Raw genomic sequence first — 25,045 nt, 5'->3', positions numbered from 1 at the left:
AGTAGTATTAGGCAGGTAAATTTCATACATGGGCGCTGGAGTAGTATTAGACAGGTAGATCTCACACATAGGCGCTAGAGTAGTATTAGACAGGTAAATTTCACACACAGGCACTGGAGTAGTATTACACAGGTAAATTTCATGCATAGGTGCTGGAGTAGTATTACACAGGTAATTTTCACGCATAGGTGCTGGAGTAGTATTACACAGGTAAATTTCACACATAGGTGCTTGGAGTAGTATTACACAGGTAAATTTCACACATAGGCGCTGGAGTAGTATTAGACAGGTAAATTTCACACGTAGGTGCTGGAGTAGTATTACACAGGTAAATTTCATACATAGGCACTGGAGTAGTATTACATAGGTAAATTTCACACAAAGCCACTAAGCGGGAGCTTTCCTGGCAGTACAAACTGGTTACATCTTGGTACTACTCAGATATAGTTTCAAACAAGCTGGTTGATAACCAATAAGTTTGTTGCAGGAATAAGTTATCGAATTGATAACTGAACAGTTCCACATGGCATGATACCGACCTTATCCAGCTGGTACCTGGTTTGTTGCCAGTTGGTAAAAGCTTGTTCACAGCTTTGTTTTGAACATGTTGGTAAAACATAGTTACAACCAATAAGTTACTAGTGTGTTACACCCTGGGAAAATGACCCAGTAACACTCAGATCAGAACCAACTGGTTACCATATCATTACTATGTGGTATAAGTTGGTTACAGTTTGCACTAAATAGTGTGCAAGAATTCAACAATAATGGGCATTTGTGGTCAGTGTGCTAGTGCAGTGCACAGACCTATGAGCCTCTCAACAATGCGGTCACCATGAGTAAAGGTCCAGCTCATGTTGACTCCCTCTTTGGATGAATGTGGGAAAGTCTGCCAGAGACCTGTAGGTGGTTGAGTGTTGCCCCCAAGTTCTGCCCAGTTTCCTCCCACCATAATGCTGGGCACCATCTTATAAGTGAAATATTCTTGAGTGCGGCATAAAACAGTAATGGAATCGATAATTCAGCTTAACACACCCGGTCACACAAAAATCTATAAAAACACTGGCTTCTTAACTGAGCACCCAATTGTAGGGGAAGATGACTCAAGGAAACAATGCCATGCAATTAGAGTTGCATGTTACACAAGTCAGCAAATTACACTTTAAACAGACAAGCAAAGGAAATACACACTTCACAAATGTGACACTCCACAGCTAAGGATGGTATATGTACTTTTGGTGGAATCACCAACCCCAATGTTTTAGTTCAAAACCATCTTTGGCCAGGCTATCTCTTGGAAAGGTGGACACTGAATGAAGCCGTATCGAGTGAGCTAATTTTGACAAAAAATAAATATCACAAACTTTGATTTTGAATCCAGTGTTTACCTCTGGAGCACAAACATGACAAAAATAGAATTTTGGATTTGGGAGTATTTTATTTCTCCATTGATAGCCAAGACTTCTACAGCAATGGGCAACCTTAGGTATTCAACATACAGGTACATGAATAAAAAAGCAAAAAAAAAAAAAAAAAAAAACCCACAGCTTTCTAATTTGTCCCTGATAGCACATCAAGTATTGCTAGTCTGTAGAGTATACATTTTGCACCAGGTAATTGTTTTCAATAACCTTAGGTCAATATAATGTTGGAATTCACAGAGCAGTACAATAAAAAAGGCATCAAGATGTTGAAAAAAGTGAAGAGGCCAGATTTAAACACCAAAACTTGCGATGGCGGGCAAAAAACATTGCTATTTTAATTACATTACATAAATAGTTATGCCTGTTTCATACATATGATGATGACAGACAACAATCATTTAATACACATTGGATTATAGCTAGTCCTGAAACCTGAAACAAAATGTCGCAGCTTGAAAAGGAAGAATTACTGTACCGTAACTCAAAATCTAAAACTGCTGTCAATAACCATCTTCCATAACTTATGATCTTCTCACTGAAGAAGAAAACTGCTGTGTGCAACAGGCTGCTCAGCTGTGTTCAAAGTCAGCATAGCTTCTCAATCTGTCTGTTCTCAGAAGTTTATGAATAAATTTATAACCCTTCAGAATCTGTGTTCAGGCTGCAGGCATGATTATTCTTAAAATCTAGGAAAGTTTTCCTGTGCATATGATGCTTGAATTACATATAAGATATAAACAGAGTTTGTGCTTAAAGGACTGAATCTATTAGATAAGTCTCCTGTTTTTAAATATAGTTGATGGTGTCCAGAAAAGAGATTTTGGTCCCTGCAATTTAGACACAGGGACTTCTTTTAAATGAAGTGTTTCAAACCCAAGTAATATCAAAACCTATACCAATAAGTATCTTATTATCAAACTCTATGTGTCCACAACAGTACCCCTAGTTTGGTACATATTTGTAATATAATTTATATAAAGTAACATGTTTCGTATGAAAATTTTGTTTTGAGACTATATATATATTTTTGTATTTAATGAAGTCTATTAAGGTTTCAAAATATGTTTGAAAGGCACAACTGACTTCTTTGCAAGCATGACAAGCTGTAAAAAAGCCATAACAAAAAAGCGAAGACAAAAGGAAAAAAAACCACAATTGCACTACTTAGCATTTTTACACATAACAGCTAAAATACATCACATCAGTCGTTAAATTTTTTTTCACAGCATCAACTTGTAAGAAGGCAGTAAAACCAACATATTTAGATCTTCATTGGTGATGCAAGCATTTGCTTTATTTTGTACAAAATACAAATACAAAACATATACAAATTCATTTTTCAGCCAAATATATACAACACAGTATCACCATCATAAAATCAGTTCATATATGCCATAAAGTTCACTACACACTCTGAATACAAATAATGACATCATTTTTTTTATTCAAGTACATGGTGTATTTGCTATTCATTAAGAACAACATCCTTCCAATATCAGCAATTAAAATGGTACAAAAAGTAACTGTAACCAGCTTTTTGTGAATAGGACTTATATGATGCACAAAGTAACCAGTGATATCCCTTATAATAGCAATCTTGTCTATTCACAAACCATGACACAACACAAAACATGAAATAGTGATGACTAGATCTGAATATTTTCTGTATAGAATTGTTACAAATTTGCAGCAGGATGGAATGTGCATTTATATTAACAGCAGTGTCTATCTGGTTTGCTGAGGAAATTTACAATTAAATAGACATAAAGTGTGTGACTTGTTAAAAGTCTTCCGGAAAAAAGACACCAAGACAAAAACAATGTGATATAAAGTTAACAGTAAAATATGATTAGCCAATCAAAATCAGCATAATATTTAAAAACATGAACTGACAAAACGTTTACTTAACATGAAACATGCCATTAATAACTACCATTTCTGGCAGGGAAGTAGTTTGAAGGAACACGAAGGCCTTTCCTTTCAATGGATATAGCTGGAAATATTTTACATTTAGGAAACTCTTCTGCAAGATGAATGATGCATGCAGACCAAATATCGCATGTGAAAAGTATTTTCTTTCACAAGTCCTGGTCCTTCACGAGCACACAAAGGCGGCTCTGTACAGAAATAAAAACCCTTCAAATCCCTCCAGTCTTTATCCCAGTGGTAAGTTACGTTTCTAATTTCATTAAACTGACAGAGAAGCTGTTTACATTAACAAGCCTGGCAAAAGAATAGGAGCATATAAGACAAACTGATTATAACTGGCAATTGGGGCACACCATCTAACCTGGGAAGTCTTATTGAAACAGAATGATAGCAAATCAGCTGCAGGTTATTGACTGAGAGAATACCACATGGATTATAGTTATGTTAATACCAAGAATTTGTAAGTTTACCCTAAACTACTACACCACCCATGTACACATATGGTCCCTTGGAAACGTCATTCTTTCAATTCATTTAACAATCAGTAATAATTTTAACACATCCCCACCAAAAATTAAAGTTCTTCAATACTAACCTTATTTACATTCCTTTGACATAATTTTGTGCCTGGTAAAATGATCCTCCTGACTTTTCGGTACGACATTCCTTATGTTCCCAATGCATTAGTACATTTTACTTCAAGAATATTTCAGAAGAACAAAGAAAAAATTTGTCAGAAATTCCATCAGTGTGAATATACCTAAAATTTGTATATAGGTCTATGAAAGCTGCTTAAACAAGACTATCTGTGCAGGGACTGATCCCACAAAGCCCTTTCTGACTTTTGAAAAATCGGAAATCCCATCCTAAAGCTTATTTTTCAGGTTTACAAATCCAAATTTTGTTGACCTCAACATGTTGAACAAATGAGTCCAAATTTTCAATTGCTGCCACCTAAGACTGCGAAGAGATTTTATATTTTGACTTCAGGAATGGCTTTGTAAAATCAGCCTTAGGTATGTTATGTTCAACTGAACTGAATTTTTGACAATCCCTGATCCCCATTATCCCTATCAATTAAAATAATTCTTGATTAAAATTAATTTATTTGCATACTGCAAATATTGTTATCTTCATCGCAGTATTTATCATATCAGCCATAATGGCTGCTCAGGGTTCAATTAATGAAGTTACATGTAATTCAGCTGTGCTGGTTGTAGACAGGATTTATCTCCCTTTGTAACCAAATGCCCTGTCCTCACCCTGGCCAACCTCTTCTATACTGTCAGGGTGTCACAAGCCTGTGTACTGGGGAGGGGCTGACACAGGGGCATTCTGAGGCTGGCTAGCTGGGCCAGACTGATGACGCCCTCCACCAGACTTCTGCTTCTTGCCTTTCTTATTTTTGCCTTCACTGCTTGGGTCATCTCTATAATGCAAAAGACATAAACCTATGATGAGCATTATGTACTTAAGCCAGGCACTCGTGTGTGGGGGTTGTGTTTCAGTCAAAAATACAACAATAACACACAAAATAACAGTTCAGAGTAACACACTGTGGAAACAGTGAGAACACATAGGCCGAGGAAGAAATACAAGGCAGGTAATCTGACTCCTTGATGCCAGTAGACATGACCATTTCTCACAGGCAACGTATTAATTTTTCTAATAATTTACCCTTTCACAGCATAGTGACCACTTTGGTGGTCTAATGGTTGGAGTGTTTGCCTCAAAGTCCACCTCGAAGTCCACCCCTGGTTGGGCCACACTAAAGACTTTAAAAATGGTACTTATTGTTGCCTCATTTGGAACTCGGCACTGAGAGGTTAGAGCAAGGAAACATGGCTGCTAAGTCTGGTGTCAGTATAATGTGACTGGGTAGGGTGTCATGTTTGGTGTTTTCGGTGTGATACTTCAGTGCCACAAGTGCTTTGGTGGCATGGACTCACCCTGCCACAAGAAGACACAGTATATGTACACACACCTTACAACTCAATGTCGTCATATGACTGAAAAATTGCTAAGTATGACCATAAACCACAAGCATTCACTCATTCATTCATCCCACAGAATTGCTTTTTGCTACAGTTAATACATATTCTTCTAAATTGGTAATTTATATTGCAAATTAAAGAACATCTTACCCAAAGAAGGCTAATTTTCCTGTCAGTTTATCCTTGCTGACATTGACAGTGAGGTCTGTGTCATGTTGCATCATATAGTTGATTACATTACGGAGGAACATTTGTAACATCTTCCGTCTCATCTCCACTACCCGGGCATCCTACCAAAAAAGGAAAGTTTCAAAAACCTCCAAATATAATTAGTACTATATTCAAATCATGTGGAAACTTCTCTGCAAGAATCTCTGATATTTAATCCAGTTTCTATGCATGAAAAAAATAAATTTACAGAAATACAACATTAATGTTGGATTTTTAATGGAATATTTCCGTACACACCCGTTCAGTAGATGAAAGTTAGTAAGTAAAAGCCACTCTTTACCTTACTGCCTATTGCTTTTTTGGGAGGAAAATCAAATTTGCTCATGATTGGATGCTTCTTCTTTAAGGAGTTGAAGAAGTCTCGAAACTGGTTGTAGCGTCTGTACACATTCCACTCTTCATCTCTAATACGAACATAAACCTGCAAGATGAACAAGGATATCTTTTATATAACCATATCACTGAACTGTGTATAACGAAAAAGCAAATTTTGAGATCATTTTCTTGGTACCGAGATATAATCTTGTATACATTGTTTTTGTAACTCCTCTCAATCAATGCCTAGCTGGTGAACCAATGGAGATCTGGTGATCAAAGGTAAATACTCCTCTCTTATTAAATCATTCTGAAACTCCATTCTTATTCACATCTCTGAGGTGTCATCATGTTCCTTAGCAAAGAGTTCTACATACCTGGTAGACATGATGAGCACTAGTGGAGCTGCCACGCAGAAAAGCCGACGGAATCCAGATGTTAATCAATGTTCTGGACTGCAATGAACTGGTAACAGAAGAATTTAAGAATACTACTATTAAAATGAAAGCAAAAACTTGGTCATGTAGCAGATACAACAGGTAAACTTCTCCTAATATTCTTGAGTAAAACACAAAGTATGTGTTCTATATTCCACTGGTGTTTGCATCTGACTGCAACCTGCAGATGGTAGAAGTGAAGTATTCTTGATTAAGGTATGTAACTCCCATCAAATAAATAAATATATTGTAAAATGAACATAAAGTCTGCCACTATATATACATAGAAAAAATGATAAAGGACACAGTTATCATAGAAAAATATGTAAAAAATTCTAAAGTTTTGAAAGCTGAGAAGATGAAGTTCAGCATTGGAGATATAGCACTTATGGACAATTCACTCAAGTAGCCATGTTGTAGAAGATATTATGAACTTGGCCAATCCCTAGCCGCAGCGCTAGTGTGGTTGTCAGTGTGGTTTTTCATAGTGATAGACAGATATCGATGAAATAAATTGGATTTTGCAGTTAGTTTAAGTGTTAACCTGATGCATTTTAAACCACACATTTATGATCAGGGAACTGAGAATGGCTGCCCGTGTCACAATGCGTGCATGATGGGCAGGATGCTGCAGTAACTTGTCAGGGTGAGCTGACAATCCTCCTCTGGAGAGTCAATGGCTGAAGAAAAATATTGTGACTACATTATTTTTCCCCTAGAAAAGTAAGATTTACTACAAAAATATCTTCCCAAAATCTGAATGGAAGAGTCTGTTATCAATCTGAGAGTCTTGCTATGTTCACTAAATTCTCCGAAGTCAGTGCAGCCAAGATGGCCAAATGCTTACACTCACGCAGGATGAGGACGAGCAGGACTGCTAAAACACGACGCTTGTGTCTACAAACATCGCCGTGACCGAGCGCCAAACTAAAAGAGACACTGGCTCTTTGAACATGGAACAGAGCTGATACTATTTGATTGGGTGTCAGGCATTTTTGTATTTCCTACTTGTCACACTGTTTACGCCAATGGTACGGGAGAGTTCCTAGGTTTTGTGACTTCACTCTTGATAGCTATAACATGGCAAAATGGCGCCACCAATTGAGTGGCTAGATACTGACGAATGTTTGCTATTCATTTTGTTAATAAGGAGTATGAAATTTTTAAAATGTTTTCAGAACATTTCTGGAATACTACTTTATTGATTAATTCAGCTTTAATGGCTGACTTTGTGTTCACTATAAGTGTTTCACAAATATACTTATGTGACTGCAACTAGATATGGGTGGAGCTACCTCTGAGATCAGCTGGCCAAGTTCCCAGCATAAAACTGAATAACGCGCAGAGAAAGCAAATCTTGCCAGGTACCTGACAAAGGTAAATCTAATGCTAGCTGTCATCAAACCAGCAAGAAAAAATCAGAGCACAAGCAAATCTGTGTTCCTCACCTGTCAAATTCCCCATCCACTGAACTGTTCTCATCTTGAGGAAGCTACAAAGAAGCAAACACCGATAATAACTAGGCAGAATTAGCTGATGGGCTTGATTAAATCCACTAGCAACACTGAACACAACTCATTTATTTATTTATTTATCTGATTGGCGTTTTACGCCGTACTCAAGAATATTTCACTTATACGACGGCGGCCAGCATTATGGTGGGAGGAAACCCCACGACCATCCTCAGGTTGCTGGCAGACCTTTCCGCATACGGCCGGCCAAAACACAATTCGTCACAGTTTTAATAATAGCACTCTTACATGTGCAGTATAATAGGTGAGTTCGAACCCTTATTGCCTTATCACTAAAGGTAATGTGTTAGCCTTACAGAAATATAATCTGAAGGAAATGAATGTGGAAAAAAATTTAATGAATAACCACAAACACATTACCTGAGTTTTAACTACCAATATTTTTACCAACAATCTGTACCCAGTTCTTGAAAATCCACCTGCTACCGAACACCATAGCTTGAATACACATGAAAATAAGATTTATAATTTTTTTTATTTAGTCTGGATGCTGATTTCATAATGCTAACATACGAAAAAGAATCTGTATTAGTGAATAGGTGTAATGGTGAGGTAAGTGTAACAATGATGGTAACATAAGTTGTCTGGTTATGAATGTACTCGCTCACTTCCAAGATTTGCTGACAAACTCATGCATGCTGTTAGAAACCTGACAAATTCTGGTAGGAGCTAAAGCATTAATACAACCAAATTTTTAACTGGATGGAAGTAAAACACACGGTTTTCCAGTTACAGTTAAACAACAGAGTGATGTCCCTTTAAAACATGATAGGGTTGATAATAGCAATGTTTGAATGCAATGACATTAATCCAATGGATTACGTTCTCCACTGGCACCGTGAAAATAAGTTTAAAAAATGTGTGAAAATATTCAAATATCGGCAGCAGTTTTTCTTAAATACATAATTAAAACAATCACTAAGATAGGTAATCAGTATTCTAAAATGGAGACACCCCAGAACAAAGGGATGTCACTGTGTTGTTGTAACATCACTGGAAAACTGGTTATTGCTGATACTGTACATATGGAACATATATGTAAGTTGCTAAAAGATAATACATGCACACTGCCAGAATTTATCTAGCTTGTGGGTAAGACTACATGAACACACTGACACTTATTCTGTAAGACGGGTCAGAAGTTGGGGGTCACGCGACCACCCTTTCGTGTCTAAAACAAAATGGCCACCCAATGTTAAAGAATTGAGGAAAAGGTCGCTTTTTGCCTCTTCCCAAGTGACCAGTAAGGCCTAGTTGTACAAAATAACATCATGAAGGCTCGGCAGAAATCCTCAGACTATCTAGAAAGCTAAAAATTATACAAATCCAAAAAATACAAGATCGCTGATAGCTATTCAAAAATAGGCATTTCCCCATGCAATAACATTGGGAGGATCATTTTCTTCATCCACGCCGATTCTTACTGAGGAGATCACATGGTCTCTAGCTTCCGATATGTCTTACAGATTACTTTAGGCTCTTGTGTTATACTCAAGTGACAGAAGCAGGAGAGCATGGCAGAGCTGATTCAGTGGTTGGGGATGCCCTTAATGGTCTGCAGCACCACAGCAATACATAGATGGACAGAATTTGTTCATTAAGGTGATGAAAAAATCATATATAGTAGCAGCAATCCAATACATTAGCCATTAACTGAGGATCATGCAAACATAGGTAAACACATGTACTCTCCAAACCAAACGATAGACGAAAGTAAGCAAGCATGAATTCATCAATAAAATGTAAAAGAAAGGTGATAGGAGTTACAAGTGTTACATATTTTGCAAATTATATCAAAAAGGGTTCCACAGCATCCTTGAAATTTGCTCAAATGTTCCAGAGACAACAAAGCCAAACAAGCATTGTAATATCAAAACTCACATTCAGATGAGCCAGTCTAGATGGGTAAGTTGAGGCTACCTACCACAGCAGACAACACATGTATTATATTAGAGTTATCTCCCCCACATGATGAGTTATCTCCCTATGGTGGTAAGACTTTTTTCCTGTGTCCAATATGCATAATATACCAAATTTATATTAAAATGTTTCAAATATTGAAAGTAAATGATAAAAATGTGGAGGGGACCATGAAATATAATAGACTCACCCCTAAATATCAATAAAAGACGACAAAAAAAACAACTAAAATACTTTTTTCCAAATAACAGAGTGATAATTCCTTGATGCATTTATTAAAATCAGATGATTGGAATAATTTCATAAGAGTAAAGGCACAGAAACAGTGTACTAGCCATGCGCACAACACAACACACATGCCCAAACATGACACACACCAGCAAACTATGATTAACTATCAGACAAACAGCAGAAAAGAATCCATGCTAAGACTGAGGTTACTGTTTTTTTTCAGATTCAGTATCTCTAGTCTCAGTTTTGAATTTTCGGGTCCTCAGCGACCGTAGCACATAGTATCCTGGCAAAGTTCACGCACGTTATGGATTACACCTCATTATACAGCCCATTACATTTCATATGAACTTGCCTCGTCTTCTGACACAATGACTTGTCAATGCAGTAATTTATCCACTACATAATACATGCTTCCAACCTGCCAACCATCACAAACTGGCAGCCAATTTGGAGCTTTCGAGTTACATCATTATGACAACAGACTGAAATCCCGGTGTAAAATGACGTTGAAACTTTACGGCACAGTAGGGCGGCCTGCATATTTTTTAACATGGCAGTGATCGTGTTTAGATTAAAGTACCGACTGAACATCATTATTTTTGTAATACTGGGAGCCTACAATCACCCCAGAGCATAATTCAGAAGATCAACCTGCCTTGTTCTTTCATAAATACCTATAAAACTCGCTTTGATTCTTGAGCTGTGTCAACAAGGATTGTTGGTGCCTTACCCTAGTGGAATATACATGTATGCTGTTATCATTATTATGTGTGCCATGTCAGCATCTTGACAAAACAATGCCCACATACATAATTATGTACAAAGCAAATACTTACTGGACCTCTGAGCTCTACCAGCTGTGTCCTTAACTGTTTCACCAGGTTCTCTTTTGCACCCAGCTGTCGGTGCAGCAACTCATTAAACTCCATCAGCTCTCCATGCATCTCAGCCACCTAATGAACAAAACATCAGCATCCACACGAAATCCAGGCACTCCATAAATCTGAGTATGCAGTCAGCTGATATCTACCAAGCTTCTGATATCACAAAGTATCATAAGTAGGCAAAAATTCACAAGTATAATTTTGGATACTAATCATTCTGGTAAGGTTTCAAAATACAAATCAGAAGACACTTGACTCCCATGAACAACTGCTGTACAATTTTGTTTTCACTTGTTTTCCTGCCAGTGTGATGCATAATACTTGTTAATTTATACTTTTACAGTCACCAGATGAATAATTTCTTTATAATTTTAACTTAATCTTTTTGTTCTAGTTTTATATTTTTCAGCTGATTTGTGGAGTGAAATGTGTCATATAATCTAGCATTCCACTGGTATTTAACTCTTGTCCTTGCCCAGATTTCATATTCAAGCCAAGCACAAAAATTATAGCAGTTTGTGCAAAATTCATGACCTCTGGGATCAATTTCACAAAGCCACTTAAGACAAAATTTAAAACCTCATTACAATGCGTAGTTTTGGGTTCTGGAAATTTGTAGAAGTAGAAATTTGGACACTTTTGTCTTTAGCTAATACGGATAAGGTGTACAAAATTTTAATTCCTAAAGCCAAAAAATAAGCTTCTTTATCATATTTCAATTTTTTACTCAAGTCAGAAATGCCTTTGTGGAATCATCCCCTGCTTCTTGAAAGTGACTCTGGGGTTACATAAGAGCTTGGATTTAAGCACACACTTAAGATTGGACTTGGACTACTTTTATTCCCAATAAACATTACTTCAAGCTCCTGGATAAATACACTGCAGTGGCATTCTGAGAAGCAAAACTATACTTGGTTGCCGCCTAAAAAAACCATGTAAACAAAAACTGTGATGTACCTGTATGAGTTTTTTCTCATATTCTGACGCCTCGTGACTATAGTCAATCAGAGGTTTAGGGGGAGGGATAGCTGGCTGCGGACTTTCCAAGTGAATACCTAGGTTTTCTGAAAAATCATCATAACAAGTCATAATAAATAATGTCTAAAAAACATTGCAATGCAAAACACAGCTTATGACCACAAAAGCACATCTCAAGAACACTTCCTAAAGGTTTCATTTCTTTATCACTATCTTAATGTTTTCAGTTTCATTTTTATATACACCTGTTTCACACTGATTCTCCTTGTCTGTCATGTTTCCTATCTACTTGGTTCATCATACCCATGTTTTCAGTTTCATTCACATACAGCGTATAAACCTGCTTCTGACTAATTCTCCTTGTCTGTCATGTTTCCTATCTACTTGGTTCATCATACTCATGTTTTCAGTTTCATTCACATACAGCGTATAAACCTGCTTCTGACTAATTCTCCTTGTCTGTCATGTTTCCTGTCTACCTGGTTCATCATACCCATGTTTTCAGTTTCATTCACATACAGCGTATAAACCTGTTTCTGACTAATTCTCCTTGTCTGTCATGTTTCCTGTCTACCTGGTTCATCATACTCATGTTTTCAGTTTCATTCACATACAGCGTATAAACCTGCTTCTGACTAATTCTCCTTGTCTGTCATGTTTCCTGTCTACCTGGTTCATCATACCCATGTTTTCAGTTTCATTCACATACAGCATATAAACCTGCTTCTGACTAATTCTCCTTGTCTGTCATGTTTCCTGTCTACCTGGTTCATCATACTCATGTTTTCAGTTTCGTTCATGAAATGATGGTGTACCTGCTTCAGACTGATCCTCTCCCGTCTTCCTCAGTAACTGCACAGCATTCACATACTTCCTCAACTGGTGTTTTAACAACTCATTTTCTCTGAAAGACAAGCAGAAACAATTAGAGGTATCCTGAGACTATCAACAAGTAGCTGCCTACAACATGTTGGTATTAAACCACATCATTACCCTTCAAGTTGACCTAATGATGAAAATGACAGACAATATAACCTTGAATCAAATGAATGAACATAACCACCTTTCTGGTTAAAATTCTAACCAAGCTACATTTTAATTTTCCACAGTACTAAAGCAAAAAGATCTAAGACTGACACATCATGCCAATCTTGTTCTGACTCCAAAATACTGTCTTTGTACCTTTACTTTTGGAATATTTGGAAAGTTTCTCCAATATATTTATATATTTATTTGATTTTTGTTTTATGCCATACTCATGAATATTTCACTTATACAGTGAGGACCAGCATTGCGGTGGGAGGAAACCGGCCACAACCCAGTTGAAACTCCCAATCATCCGCAGGTTGCTAGCAGACCTTCCCACATACGGCCCAAGAGGAAATTCTGACATATGTACAGGCTATAAGAATGCAGGGCATAAGCATACTTTTGCAAAGCTTGTAGCTTGGACAAATCCTTCTCTTGTCTGGTCACGTTGACTAGTTTCAACTCTTCAATCTCGGCTCTAAGTGTGGAGGACGTCTCCATTTCCTGCTCCAACATGGCCCTTATTGACCTGTGGGCAGAATGAAACTGAAACTCTACTAAGGTAAAAGGTCACTAACAAAGACAACTAACACCGAAAACTCTTAGGCTACCTCGCTGTCATTATTTATTAACGAAACCTGTTACCCTAATTCCTCAACCCTTTCGCATATGAACTTACAGTGCAATTCATGTACATTTATAATCTGATTTTGGAGATGAAACTATATTGGCTGGCTTGGCCAACCTCAGGGCTTCACAAAATGTATAATTTTATCAGTATACACAGAATCATGCCTTCAGAATATGTCTGAATAAACACCTTGCAAACATGTGAAAAGGTTGAAGAATTACAGCGTGTTTCGTTCCACAGCAGAGACAGCTGAAAATAAGCTGTCTATAGCAGGGTAGAATGAAACACGCAGTATGTACACAGTTACTGACAAAGATGACAAAAGCACTGACAAGTCCTAGACAAGATATCATTGTGATTTTCTATACAACCAGCACACATTACCCCGTTATGTTTTATTTCACATCAGAGACAATTTGGTTCAATCAGCTAAAACTTGTATAGACATTTTATTTAGAGCACAAATCTAGATCCCACAACACAGCCTTCAAAAACAACTGTTCACAAGCAGCAGAATACAAATAAGGAATTCCACCCCACCCCCCAACCCCAACCCCAACCCCATCCCCTTTCAAATGTTCCATTCCTAGAAGTCATTCACAGTTACCTGTTTTGCTCTTCAACCTCATCTTTCCTCACCATCATGGCCACAACTGCCTGTTTGAGCTCTTCTGTAAACAAACCACCACAAAACATCAGCCTCAGGGGTCAATTTATGAGACCTTTATCAGAGCAATTCCTTAGACTAATACACTATGAAGTCTTTAAATGGCTCACACTGAATCTCAACACAAATATGACACATCTTGAATGTGGGAGTAAAAGCCCCAAAAAAAAAAAGATACTTCTATTTATGTACGTGAAAAGAAATTTTTTGTACCAAGGGAATTTACTGCAAAAGAAGGAATTCATTTCTTTGTCATTCAGGAACAATTGGATGAACATCTATAAACAGCCAACAGATATATAAACTGATTGGAATAACTGCAACTTTTGGGCCAATGGACACCAGAGTCAGAATTCATCATCTCAGACGGAGAAGAAATGTTCTGTGCTTACGTGTTGACATGGATTCTTGCGCTATTGAGGACATGTCCACTGCGTTGCCACCATCTCCATCCGTTCTCATACCACTACAAGTACCACAAGTACAAGATATTATTACATCAATGAATTAAGGTTTACACAAATCAAAACATTTTTCATTTGCCATTAGTTTCAGAAAATAAAAAATGATTATGGCTTAACACCACGTGGGCAATTTTCCAGCCATACTGTGGCAATGCTTCAGAAAAGAGGAGGAGAGTATTAAAATTGATCAGTGTACATGTAAGTCAGAAATTGAGGCTGAAAATTACTGAACACAGGATGATAAAGGTTTTCTACTTATTCAAAGCTAATTTCAAACACTAATTGTGTTTGAGAAACTCCATGTTGCGCTATGGACATCTCATCTGATGGACAATAAAACAAAAAGCTAGAGAGCACGCATAAGGGTACATGTACCTGATGAGATGGGAGAGAAGGAGAAAGAAAGGGTGAGGGTGACGGGGGCAGGAGAGGGATGGGGGGGGGGGAGATACACCTGGATACCATATGTAATGACCACATGGCTGGTGAATGGGAAACACATGTTAGCAAGGTTTGCACTCGCCTGGAGAAGCCTTTTTGAGCAAGAGCCAATGCCATGGCTGCAAATTCCACATCCTCACCAATATAGCTGGGCAGGTCATTGGAGTCCACTGTATGCAAAACACAGCACAGAGCTCAAATTATTATGAAACTTCTTAAACTTCTTAAATCCACAACTTTATTTTAATAGATTCCTTCTTAAACTGAAGAAACACTGTAAATGCCTTTTTATTTGCATGGTACTAACATTCACGGATTTCGCGGCAAACACATTTCTGCAAAAATAAGTGCCCTTGAATATAGAACCCATCTAAATTGTAACCCACAAATTTGTCAAAAAGCACTACAGTTCTAATACTTTTTCAAACACATTAATTAGAATGTATTCCGGCTTTCACAAATCCAGCTTAATTGATCGTCAGTTAATCTTGCTTTCTTTTACGGAGGCTTACTTCCGTCTAAGTCTCTTACAAAATCTGCGAAAGTTCATAAACTTTCGCAGATTTTGTAAGAGACATAGATGGAAGTAAGCCTCCGCGAATAAAAAGGCATTTACAGTACTAGTTATATATATATAAGTACAATTTATTCAAGAGATCGATGTCCTAACTTCCATGGAATTTCTTGGCTAAGCATAAATTCTGATCCAAATTAGACTAAGTTTAATGAATCCATTGCTTGGAACAGCTAGGTGGACTTCTGATTTAATTTTTCCTGATTTAATTGGATGTGACTGTACTTGTAAGAAAATAATAAGTCAGATGGTATTGTTAAGATCTGATTGAAGATTGACTTCAATTTGTAATCACACATCACTACTGTACTGTTGATAAACATTTACCTGTTTGAATTGTACAACATCACAAAGACTTTATCTTAAAGGTACACAGAATCATTACTGATTGAGCGGTGTGAGACACAGGCCAGTTCAGGCCATTCCTTGGTTTACATGAATTTCACTTTTGACACATTAATTCACAGGAAAACCTATCTCTCTGCTGTAGCCATTAAGCATTCTATATCTTTTTAAACATCATATTTGTCAGACTACACTGATCAATACCTTAAGCCTTGCATCTCAAATATTATTTGTTTTAGCCACTGCATTTAATAAATTAAATAAGTCTTGAAAATGGCCAGCAGTGAAAACTGTATGATCTAATGTACACACCACTGTAGGAGACGGTCTCCTCTTTAGTGAGGGACAACTGGACATCCATGGCTTTCCCAGTTGGGGAGAGAGGAGTGAGCACATCCTGGGGGTCCCTAAACAGTGACCATAACAGGTATATATAGGTAAATACAGCAGCCTATGAACACAGTTAACAAGAATTTTTCAATTATACTGTGGCAGTAGGGTTTTATCAATGAAGGAAACCGGGGTGCCTAGGGTAAGTAACCAACCTTTGGCAAGTTTAATATTGATGAACCATGAACTCTGTAGATACCAAGACTGTAAGTTCTTTACAAGTTTATATAGTGTTGGTGACTGAACTCAATAATAAGTCTTTTCACTATGCCATTAGGTGTGTGTACACCAAAGATGTGAGAAAATCTCAAACCTGAGTTGAGTCAGCAGAACAGGTGTGTTATCCTTGCAAGGTGTTGTCATTTCATGTGCTCTACAAAGATTGACTGATGCAAGTTAGAAAACACTCTCTGAGGTAAAACAATCTCAATCATATACTGCTTCCCTAACCTAAATTTTGGCATTCATTTCCACTAAAAAGTATGCACAGTTTCACAAGAAAATTCAGATTTAAGTATGAATGAAATGGGAGAGACTTTTAGCATCACTACCATTCAGCAATAATCAGAGGCAAGCCCTAGAAGAACAGACAAGGTGCCAAAATCAAAATATCCAACTTTCCACACTTCCACACTCCAACGTCTTCACTTACGTTTCCTCCACATCTGCTGAGCTGAATGAGCCGTGACTAGATGGCCTCTCTACAGAACTCAACGAGGTAATGCTCGGTTCGTGATCAGACGATCGAGGACTTCTATGAGGGCTCCTGTTCGGACTCCGACTCCGCATAATCTCACCATTTCCCTCGCCTTTTCCTAGAGAAAGTTTTAACCTGCTGGTGTTCTTCTCTATCACAGAATTATCTCTCTTGGTCCCTTCAGCACCTGACATAGTAATATCTGAAGATCTCGGACTATTTTCTTGTCCCGAGGAAAGTTTGTCTAATTCTTCAGCATGGCTAGAGTTATTGCCCCTGAGGCACTCTTCAGAGGGATTTGTGGTCATGGTAAGAATAGCTGAATCACAGTCCTTCTCTGTTAACTCCTCTGACCAAACCAGGTTAGAGTTTGAGAAGGAGAACTTATGGTGAGCCCCGCTGTAATCAGCCACGCTCAAAGTGGGACTCTTCACAGATGAAGGTGAAGAACTGTACGCACCATCATCGTCTTCACCAAATGATACAATGTTTGCTATTTTCTTCTTTTTCTTCTTCTCTTTCTTCTTTTCTGAAAATTTATTGCAAATCCGAATTACCAACATTTCACTCGCAGCATGTAAATTTCAACCAAACCAATGGTACTCCATGGATATATCATTATATATATTAGTAGAAAATCTCAAAATATTTTACACTACAGGTGAAAAGGCATAAAATATCACGTTATTTTTCAATATCTTCTTAACTTGGTACAGCAGGGTGATTAGTTCATAAAAAAAATCCCATGAAATAACATGCACATAATACATAAAAACTGAGAATAACAATCAATTTTCTGTGTTGGCCATGCTTGTTGAAAATATACCTTGTCCTGCCTCTCCGCTGATGACAGGCCTGGGTTCCTCCACTGCTCGGGACATGCCACCAGAGGGCACTGCTACATTGATGGGCGCCTGCCTGATGGCATTCAGTTCAGACTTATCAATTGTGATGGCGAACAAGATTGATCCAAGACCTGCACCAAAAGGACATATTTTCACAAAGTTGATATTCATGCACACAAGTTTTGAAGTACAGTCAAATATATACATATATATATATTTTTTGGTAGAAATTTTCACTATCCACTCCACAATGCAGGATTATTTGGCAAAATCTTATTAAATACTCCACAGATGCTCTCTCTCAATGATTGGAAAATAAAATACACAATGTTATTTGCACGATATGATAGTGTTGATTTCCAAATACATTTAAACTAAATGCAGTTAGACTGCCAGTTAAAGTGCATCAGCATTTAACATGTGAGGGACATGTTAAACCAAATGTGTCCTACCTGCTGCCATCATAGGTAACATAGAGCTCCGCTCTTGGTCCCTCAGAAATGCCCACTCCTCATAATACTGACTGCAGACAGAAGGGCAATTGTCAGATACTTGTATATAATTTACAATATTAAACAGAAATACTAAACAGCAAGATCCATAATCGACATTCTGACCACAGATCTGAGCAGAGATGTATTTTGAAGAATAACACACACATGTACACTCACCTAGTGTAGGGATGTCTTTTCAAGTGTATCATGCGAGTGCACAACCAGTCAACTAAGTAATTTATGTAGAGATGTGTTCATTTTGAACTATAACACATATGAACACAAATAATGACCTGATTTAATAATGTCTTTGGAAGTTTAACATCATGTGCCCAGAAAGCCTCACCTCAGTAGAGATGTGTTTTCCAGTAACATATGCATATAGCGCTCCAGGGAGTGTTCATTGAGGGATGCGCGTAACCAGGCACGACCCCGCCCGGCGTCTGTTACCATGGACTTCAGGGTGGTATATCGCTGTACCTCATGTTTGGTTAGGTGCTCCTTCACATATGACCAGAAAGCTGCAAAAATCCATCAAATAAATCCATCTAATGAATACATAACCTCACTTATTAAACAGAACACCAGTATCTGCGCAAAACACCTGAATTAACAAATAATCACTCATGTCATTTGTGACTCATTTGGGATATATTAACCCTTATAATTTCTTCAATGTAAGAAACTCTGGAATGGGGTGCTACAAGATACATGTGAAATTCCCAATCTAAGTGACATTCCTGTTTTATTTAGTCATCTAATATGCCCAAATACCGTATGGTAGGTCTACTAAGTATGGGCACATCTTTTTACATGGAATGTATTTCAAATGAACAGAAGACATTTAGCTTATAGAAGAAAATTCATCTCACAGTATTTTTCTGGCTCTGTCCACACACAGACAGCATGTTGTACTTGCCCTAAAAATTTGTCTCAAAATGGCACATTGCGAGGAAAATATAGGTTATAAAATATTACTTTTGGTAATGAAACTTCCATTTTTCCAGCATAACTTCATCCTATCAAAGCTATGAAAATGATCCTAAGATCAACAAAACTCTCAAAAATGTTCTTGCGTACAGTGTAAAACACCTATCATATAAACAAATAAATAAATTAAAGATAGTTAATGAACTCACTTGGCTCCGTCTCTAGGTTCTTTATATCTCCAAACACTCCAGTAACCTTTGACAGGCCAGTCATTTCTGTCACCTGCCTGCAATTACACAATACTAAAAATAAGAATTTATAAACGAATGTAAACCTAAATAGTCCCCTTAGGAAGAAAAATGTGTCTGTGTACACCACATACTATAGCTCTTCAGCCAACATGATTCAACAAATTAAATTTTGCTTCTTTTTTATATATACCGCCTTGTATACGGCCTATCTTTACTGTCAGTGGAGTGATACACATATTCAACAAGATTGAAAATGATATTGTTTATAATGTCTTACTTAAACTAGGGTTTCCTTATAAAACATTATTACTATGCACACATACTAATTATCAATTTGATATGAATGTAGACCTGATTTAACTTAAGAAGAAAACAACTTATCAGCCCATCTACCATGCAGTACGAGACTGTAGAGAAATGGGTACATGTAGTCGTACATACTTGAGGGCTGAGAGAGCCTTGTTGTTGTGTCTCATCCCATGCTGTAAGGCTGCCTCCCACGCTGCACAAAGACATGACACCCTGTAGTAAAAGACAAGATCGATCCATTGATCAAGAGCTTGCAAACTATGTAACCGATGGGTGCTAAGGTGATTTCCAGCTGAATTCTGTGGGTAACTAACATACAGTGATGGAATAAAAACAAGCATACATTTTAAACACCTGCGACATCCTCCCCCCAAAAATTGATGTCATCTTGCACTAAGGACCCTCATTAAGTGAGTAGGTCACATTAAAATATACAATGTTAGATGTCAAAGATTTGACTGACAGGTCAACAGCTGAATCCCTTTTCACGAACTAACTTGTGCAGACTGTACATGTAAGTGAAAGTATTATCATGAAAAGAAACACAAAAACAAAAAATTTAGCTTTGTTTTGGTCTTAAAGGTTTTACATGTTAATAGAGAATGTACAATGTAAGCATTGCTTCAGAAATTCCATGTACATTTTTCATCTCCAGGCTGGCTGATGAGAACAGTTACCTATTACTGACAGTTCCAACACATTCAATGTCCTATTAAAACACTAATTCTTGTCAAAACAGTACTTTGAATACATTACCTGGAAAAACTTTGGCATCTTGATGTTACATACAAATTCCAGATGAGGGACATCTGGTTGTTTTAATTTGCACCAGTATTTTTTATAAATGGAAGCCAGAAAATATCTATACCATATAATAGTCAAGATAGTAGCAAACAGCTGAAGCTTAATAAACTGTATTATTATATCTCATAGAGCCATTTTTGCTATCACATGTTCATGAGCCCGTAGCCAATGATCTTGTGCTAAAATTCAACAATCATGTGCATTTATTCTACTCGCTGAAGTTACCTCCCTGTCTGATTCCCTGATGTCTGCTTGTTTGTAAAGTAGACAACTGGTTGTTGGCTAGTTTCACTACTGATTTACAAATTTAGCAATTTAAAGTACTAACCTAGTATACTGTTAGTATACTGATCTTTTTTTTTCAGTGTAATAAAACATATAATGCATGCTGGGGATGGGACATCAGGAATCAACAGTGATATTTAACTCATGCTTTCTCTCGAACGTACAATTCCTGATATCCCATCTGTCAGCATGCACTATCTGTATAACAATGCATGGTGTATAGTACTGACCTGCTGTCCCCATCAGTGGCTAACTCTGACCTTCCACCAAAACGAACTTGACACTGAAAAAAGAGGCATACACAAGCATTTTGTCATTCTCCAATGACACTGTTACTGATTTTCAACCCAGAGACACTAGTGTGTGTAAACAAAACTTAATCATCACCCTTATATTTCAACCTGCTGACACACATGTAGGCTGGGAAATAAAATCAACTTTAGATACAATACAAATACAAAAACTTGATCTGCTGACCATGATTTGTATAACTTGATTCTTTGTTATTATAGGAGGAACTGGGAATCCTGTGAACCGAAATATGCATCAAATGTCAATTATCAAGCTGGATGACCCTCTAGCAAACTAAACACAAATTAATCATGTCAGGTGTATAGCAACAGGTCTACAGTACATAAGCAATATGCTACTCCATGTTGCTCTAGTTAAATGTATTAATCACAAGGAATATATGTGTATGCCAGATTGTAGTAATCTATATACAATGTACATGAAACAATGTAACAGTATAATAACATAACAGTATCTTTGCTATCTAAGATTATATATATATATATCTCCTGGTGTTACCTGACCTAATGGCTTTGTTTTTCACAACCTTTGGGCTTTTTGTTCATGCATGGAGCTAAAGTCACTTCGCATTACAAGAATCTACAGGACATGATTTTCACTGAAAACTTGTGAATGCCAAGCTTGGCAGCTAGCTACAAAACATCAACCTGCATAAAATTTCTTTTTATCTTTAAAATGTGATATATGTTATAATAGTATGAAAGCAAGAATCAGTCCACAAGGTTACTATATGTACTATCAGATATACATCTACTGTATTCTGCCATACATGTACATGTGTACTGTCAGATATACATCTACTGTATTCTGCCATACATGTACATGTGTACTGTCAGATATACATCTACTGTATTCTGCCATACATGTACATGTGTACTGTCAGATATACATCTACTGTATTCTGCCATACATGTACATGTGTACTGTCAGATATACATCTACTGTATTCTGCCATACATGTACATGTGTACTGTCAGATATACATCTACTGTATTCTGCCATACATGTACATGTGTACTGTCAGATATACATCTACTGTACTCTGCCATACATGTACATGTATATATTTACAGGTTCTATGACACTGACTTGTAACTACACATACAGAATCTTATTTCTCTTATACTAACCAATGAATAACTTGCTTATACTCAAGAGTCATGAAAAGATATACACTGTACGCATAACTTTATTCATTTTTTCACATATACATATATATATTCTTGGTGCTTTCACACCACACTCAACAATTTTTCACTCATACGATGACAGTCAGGTTTATGGTTGGAAGAAGGCTTTGAACAAGTTTATACTTGATGACTAAAGAATACTTTTAAAATTTACTCTATTGCTTAAGAAGGAAAACTTGAATTCAATATCAGTACAGAAAATAATGAGGCTTGTAAATTTACCTGTTTGACAGCATCCAACAGTCTGGTAAGGAGAGCATGTCTCTCACTGAGATACACATCATCCCCTACAAAAGACAAAGGAATGTACATCTCTGGCTCTGTAAACTCAGGCATGACAGTGTTCCAATGCACAATTACCAATCTGTTCTCATGTACTCCACATACTATAACCGTAAAAAAATAATGTCACCTGTTACTATTTCACAACAAATATGATCACATGCCGATAGACATGCTGTGACTGTGTTTGAAATACATGTGTCACACAAGGCACTCAAGAGCACATCTCCAGAAAACATGTATGTAAGACTACAGCTGTATACAATAACATGTGGATATACAAGTAAAAGAATCTTAGGTTCATCAAAAAAAAAAAAAAAAACTCAATAGGAGAGTTATTTTCCAGAAACAGGAATTTACCTCCCACAAATCATTGTATGGAGAAATGGAGAAGGTGATTTGAAAACCTAACAATGATATATTTACAATACAAGCAACATGTGACGCAGCTCCCACCCAATCCCAACCCACCCCCTAGGGTCTTAGTCCCAGAAAGCTATTGCTGTACAATGGAGTCTGTAAAACAAGTATTCCACAAGCTAAGAGTAATCATATCTGACATAAGATCTTGTCAAATTACGAGCATGACTGGGACATAAAAAAAGGTAATTCCACAAGCTAAGAGTAATCATATCTGACATAAGATCTTGTCAAATTACGAGCATGACTGGGACATAAAAAAAGGTAAGTCAGGTGACCCAAATCTCATGACCCCATTTCTGAGAACAAAAGAGCTATGTCAGCTGTCTGTCAATTGATTGTACTGATAATTCACACCAGGATTGGATTGCCACTGACCATTAATAAGTGTTCTTGTGGTCAGTTTAACATACCGGTATAAACATTTTAATGTTAATGTTTAAACTTTAATTGAGATTTTGGAACAGACAAGGATAATTTAGAGTCAGAATGCTACACCTCACCTAAAGATTAGCACTTTACAACAATTTTTCTTCAGTCTTTGACATCAATCCATACAGAGCCTCTTAAGAGTTTTTAGTGAAGAACTTTAATGTTGGTAACAAAACTATTTCTAAAGATAATTTAAAATACATTTCTAGAACTGCATTTTTTCACACCAAACTTTAGGTTAAAGTATGTGAGAGAAATCATCATGGATCAAGAAGCTTAGCTAAAATAAACAGGATAAACCTCTGCAGTTTAGCTTTCTGGATACAATGAATAAATAGAATGTGTGGTATATAGTCTCAGCACTTGACATATAAACAAAAAAACAGTACTATCAAATTGAAAATTCTCAAACCTATATACATGTTCTGGTACACATTTCCAATAAGTTATTAATGCTTTCAATATGGGGATTAGTTGCAAACAGGTAACTCAAGAGGTGAGATCTCACTTAAATCAGCTATACATGTTTGTAATTTTAGGAGGATAAATCACTTAAAAAGACAACAAATAATATAACCTTATTTACTTCAGAAGATGGGCTAGAAAAGATCTAAAAGTCATTTTTTTTTACATGCTTGGTAACTCTATAAACTGACTTTCTAAAATTCTAACAAGGCCATGTGATATGCTATGTTAAAGGAACAGGAAAGCATCAAGTATCATAACTCAACTCTACCAGACGCCTACGACTTAACATTTCTTAACAAGCGAACTTAAGTGAAGTGATGAAATTTGATTTGTGTTAAATGACATAAATTGTGCTTTGTCATAATGAAATAGCAGAAATCCTTGAGTTACGACTTTCTGTAGATCGCAATTTTAGTTGAACAACAGCCTGCAGACGCACAGCCACACAACGATCGTGTACGTTGTATCATTAAAGTGTCTGCTTCGAAGGATACAACACAAAACCTGCGCCTTAAGTAACTGTCGAAATCTAAGTGAAACGAGTCGGTAAGTCAGTCGCCTAGATGTCAACAAAAACATCATCATGATTACAAATATACCGTGAAATGTTTTCCTGTGTTTCATACACAGATTCAAAAACTCACCGTTCATTGTTTAACTTTACGCGAGTCTCCAGCCCCCCAACGCTTCCTGCTGTTTTCATTATTTTGACATCATAATGTGTTTACCCATTATCATGCTTGTGAACACGCCACCATTTTATTTTGATCACATGATCAGCCACAGTGGTGAACTCCAACATCCGGGTCACTTTCTTTCCTATGGTGGCCGTCGTGTAATGTGAGTGTGTGTACTTACAACAGTGAGAAATCAGCAGTCATCCTGAAACTAAATAAAGTTTTGTTAC

At 37.0% G+C, this 25,045-nt stretch overlaps 1 protein-coding gene across 3 annotated transcripts; it reads right to left on the bottom strand.

Annotated features, from left to right (window-relative positions):
• Positions 1–1,533: 1,533 nt before the first annotated feature.
• Positions 1,534–24,901, bottom strand: LOC135462198 (sorting nexin-29-like). Of its 3 annotated transcripts, XR_010443442.1 has the most exons (24): positions 24,783–24,901; positions 22,759–22,823; positions 21,265–21,317; positions 20,078–20,158; positions 19,595–19,671; positions 18,802–18,976; positions 18,414–18,484; positions 17,943–18,092; positions 17,072–17,645; positions 16,342–16,436; positions 15,193–15,280; positions 14,598–14,671; positions 14,146–14,209; positions 13,308–13,436; positions 12,694–12,782; positions 11,858–11,964; positions 10,853–10,969; positions 9,744–9,782; positions 7,779–7,822; positions 6,271–6,358; positions 5,859–5,999; positions 5,498–5,637; positions 3,949–4,782; positions 1,534–3,541 (listed from the first exon to the last, which is right to left on the bottom strand). XR_010443442.1 is itself a non-coding variant. In XM_064739597.1 (23 exons), the coding sequence occupies exons 1-23, from the start codon at positions 24,787–24,789 to the stop codon at positions 4,647–4,649; spliced, it is 2,604 nt and encodes an 867-aa protein (XP_064595667.1). In that variant the 5' UTR covers positions 24,790–24,901; the 3' UTR covers positions 1,534–4,646. The 3 variants fall into 3 exon arrangements, 2 of the variants coding, with proteins under 2 accessions (XP_064595667.1, XP_064595668.1); XM_064739597.1 differs by having other exon boundaries at positions 1,534–4,782; XM_064739598.1 differs by lacking the exon at positions 9,744–9,782 and having other exon boundaries at positions 1,534–4,782.
• Positions 24,902–25,045: the final 144 nt, after the last annotated feature.

Source organism: Liolophura sinensis, chromosome 1 (assembly GCF_032854445.1).
Source record: "Liolophura sinensis isolate JHLJ2023 chromosome 1, CUHK_Ljap_v2, whole genome shotgun sequence".
Classification (NCBI taxonomy): domain Eukaryota; kingdom Metazoa; phylum Mollusca; class Polyplacophora; order Chitonida; family Chitonidae; genus Liolophura; species Liolophura sinensis.
This window is presented reverse-complemented; position numbering and strand designations above follow the sequence as displayed.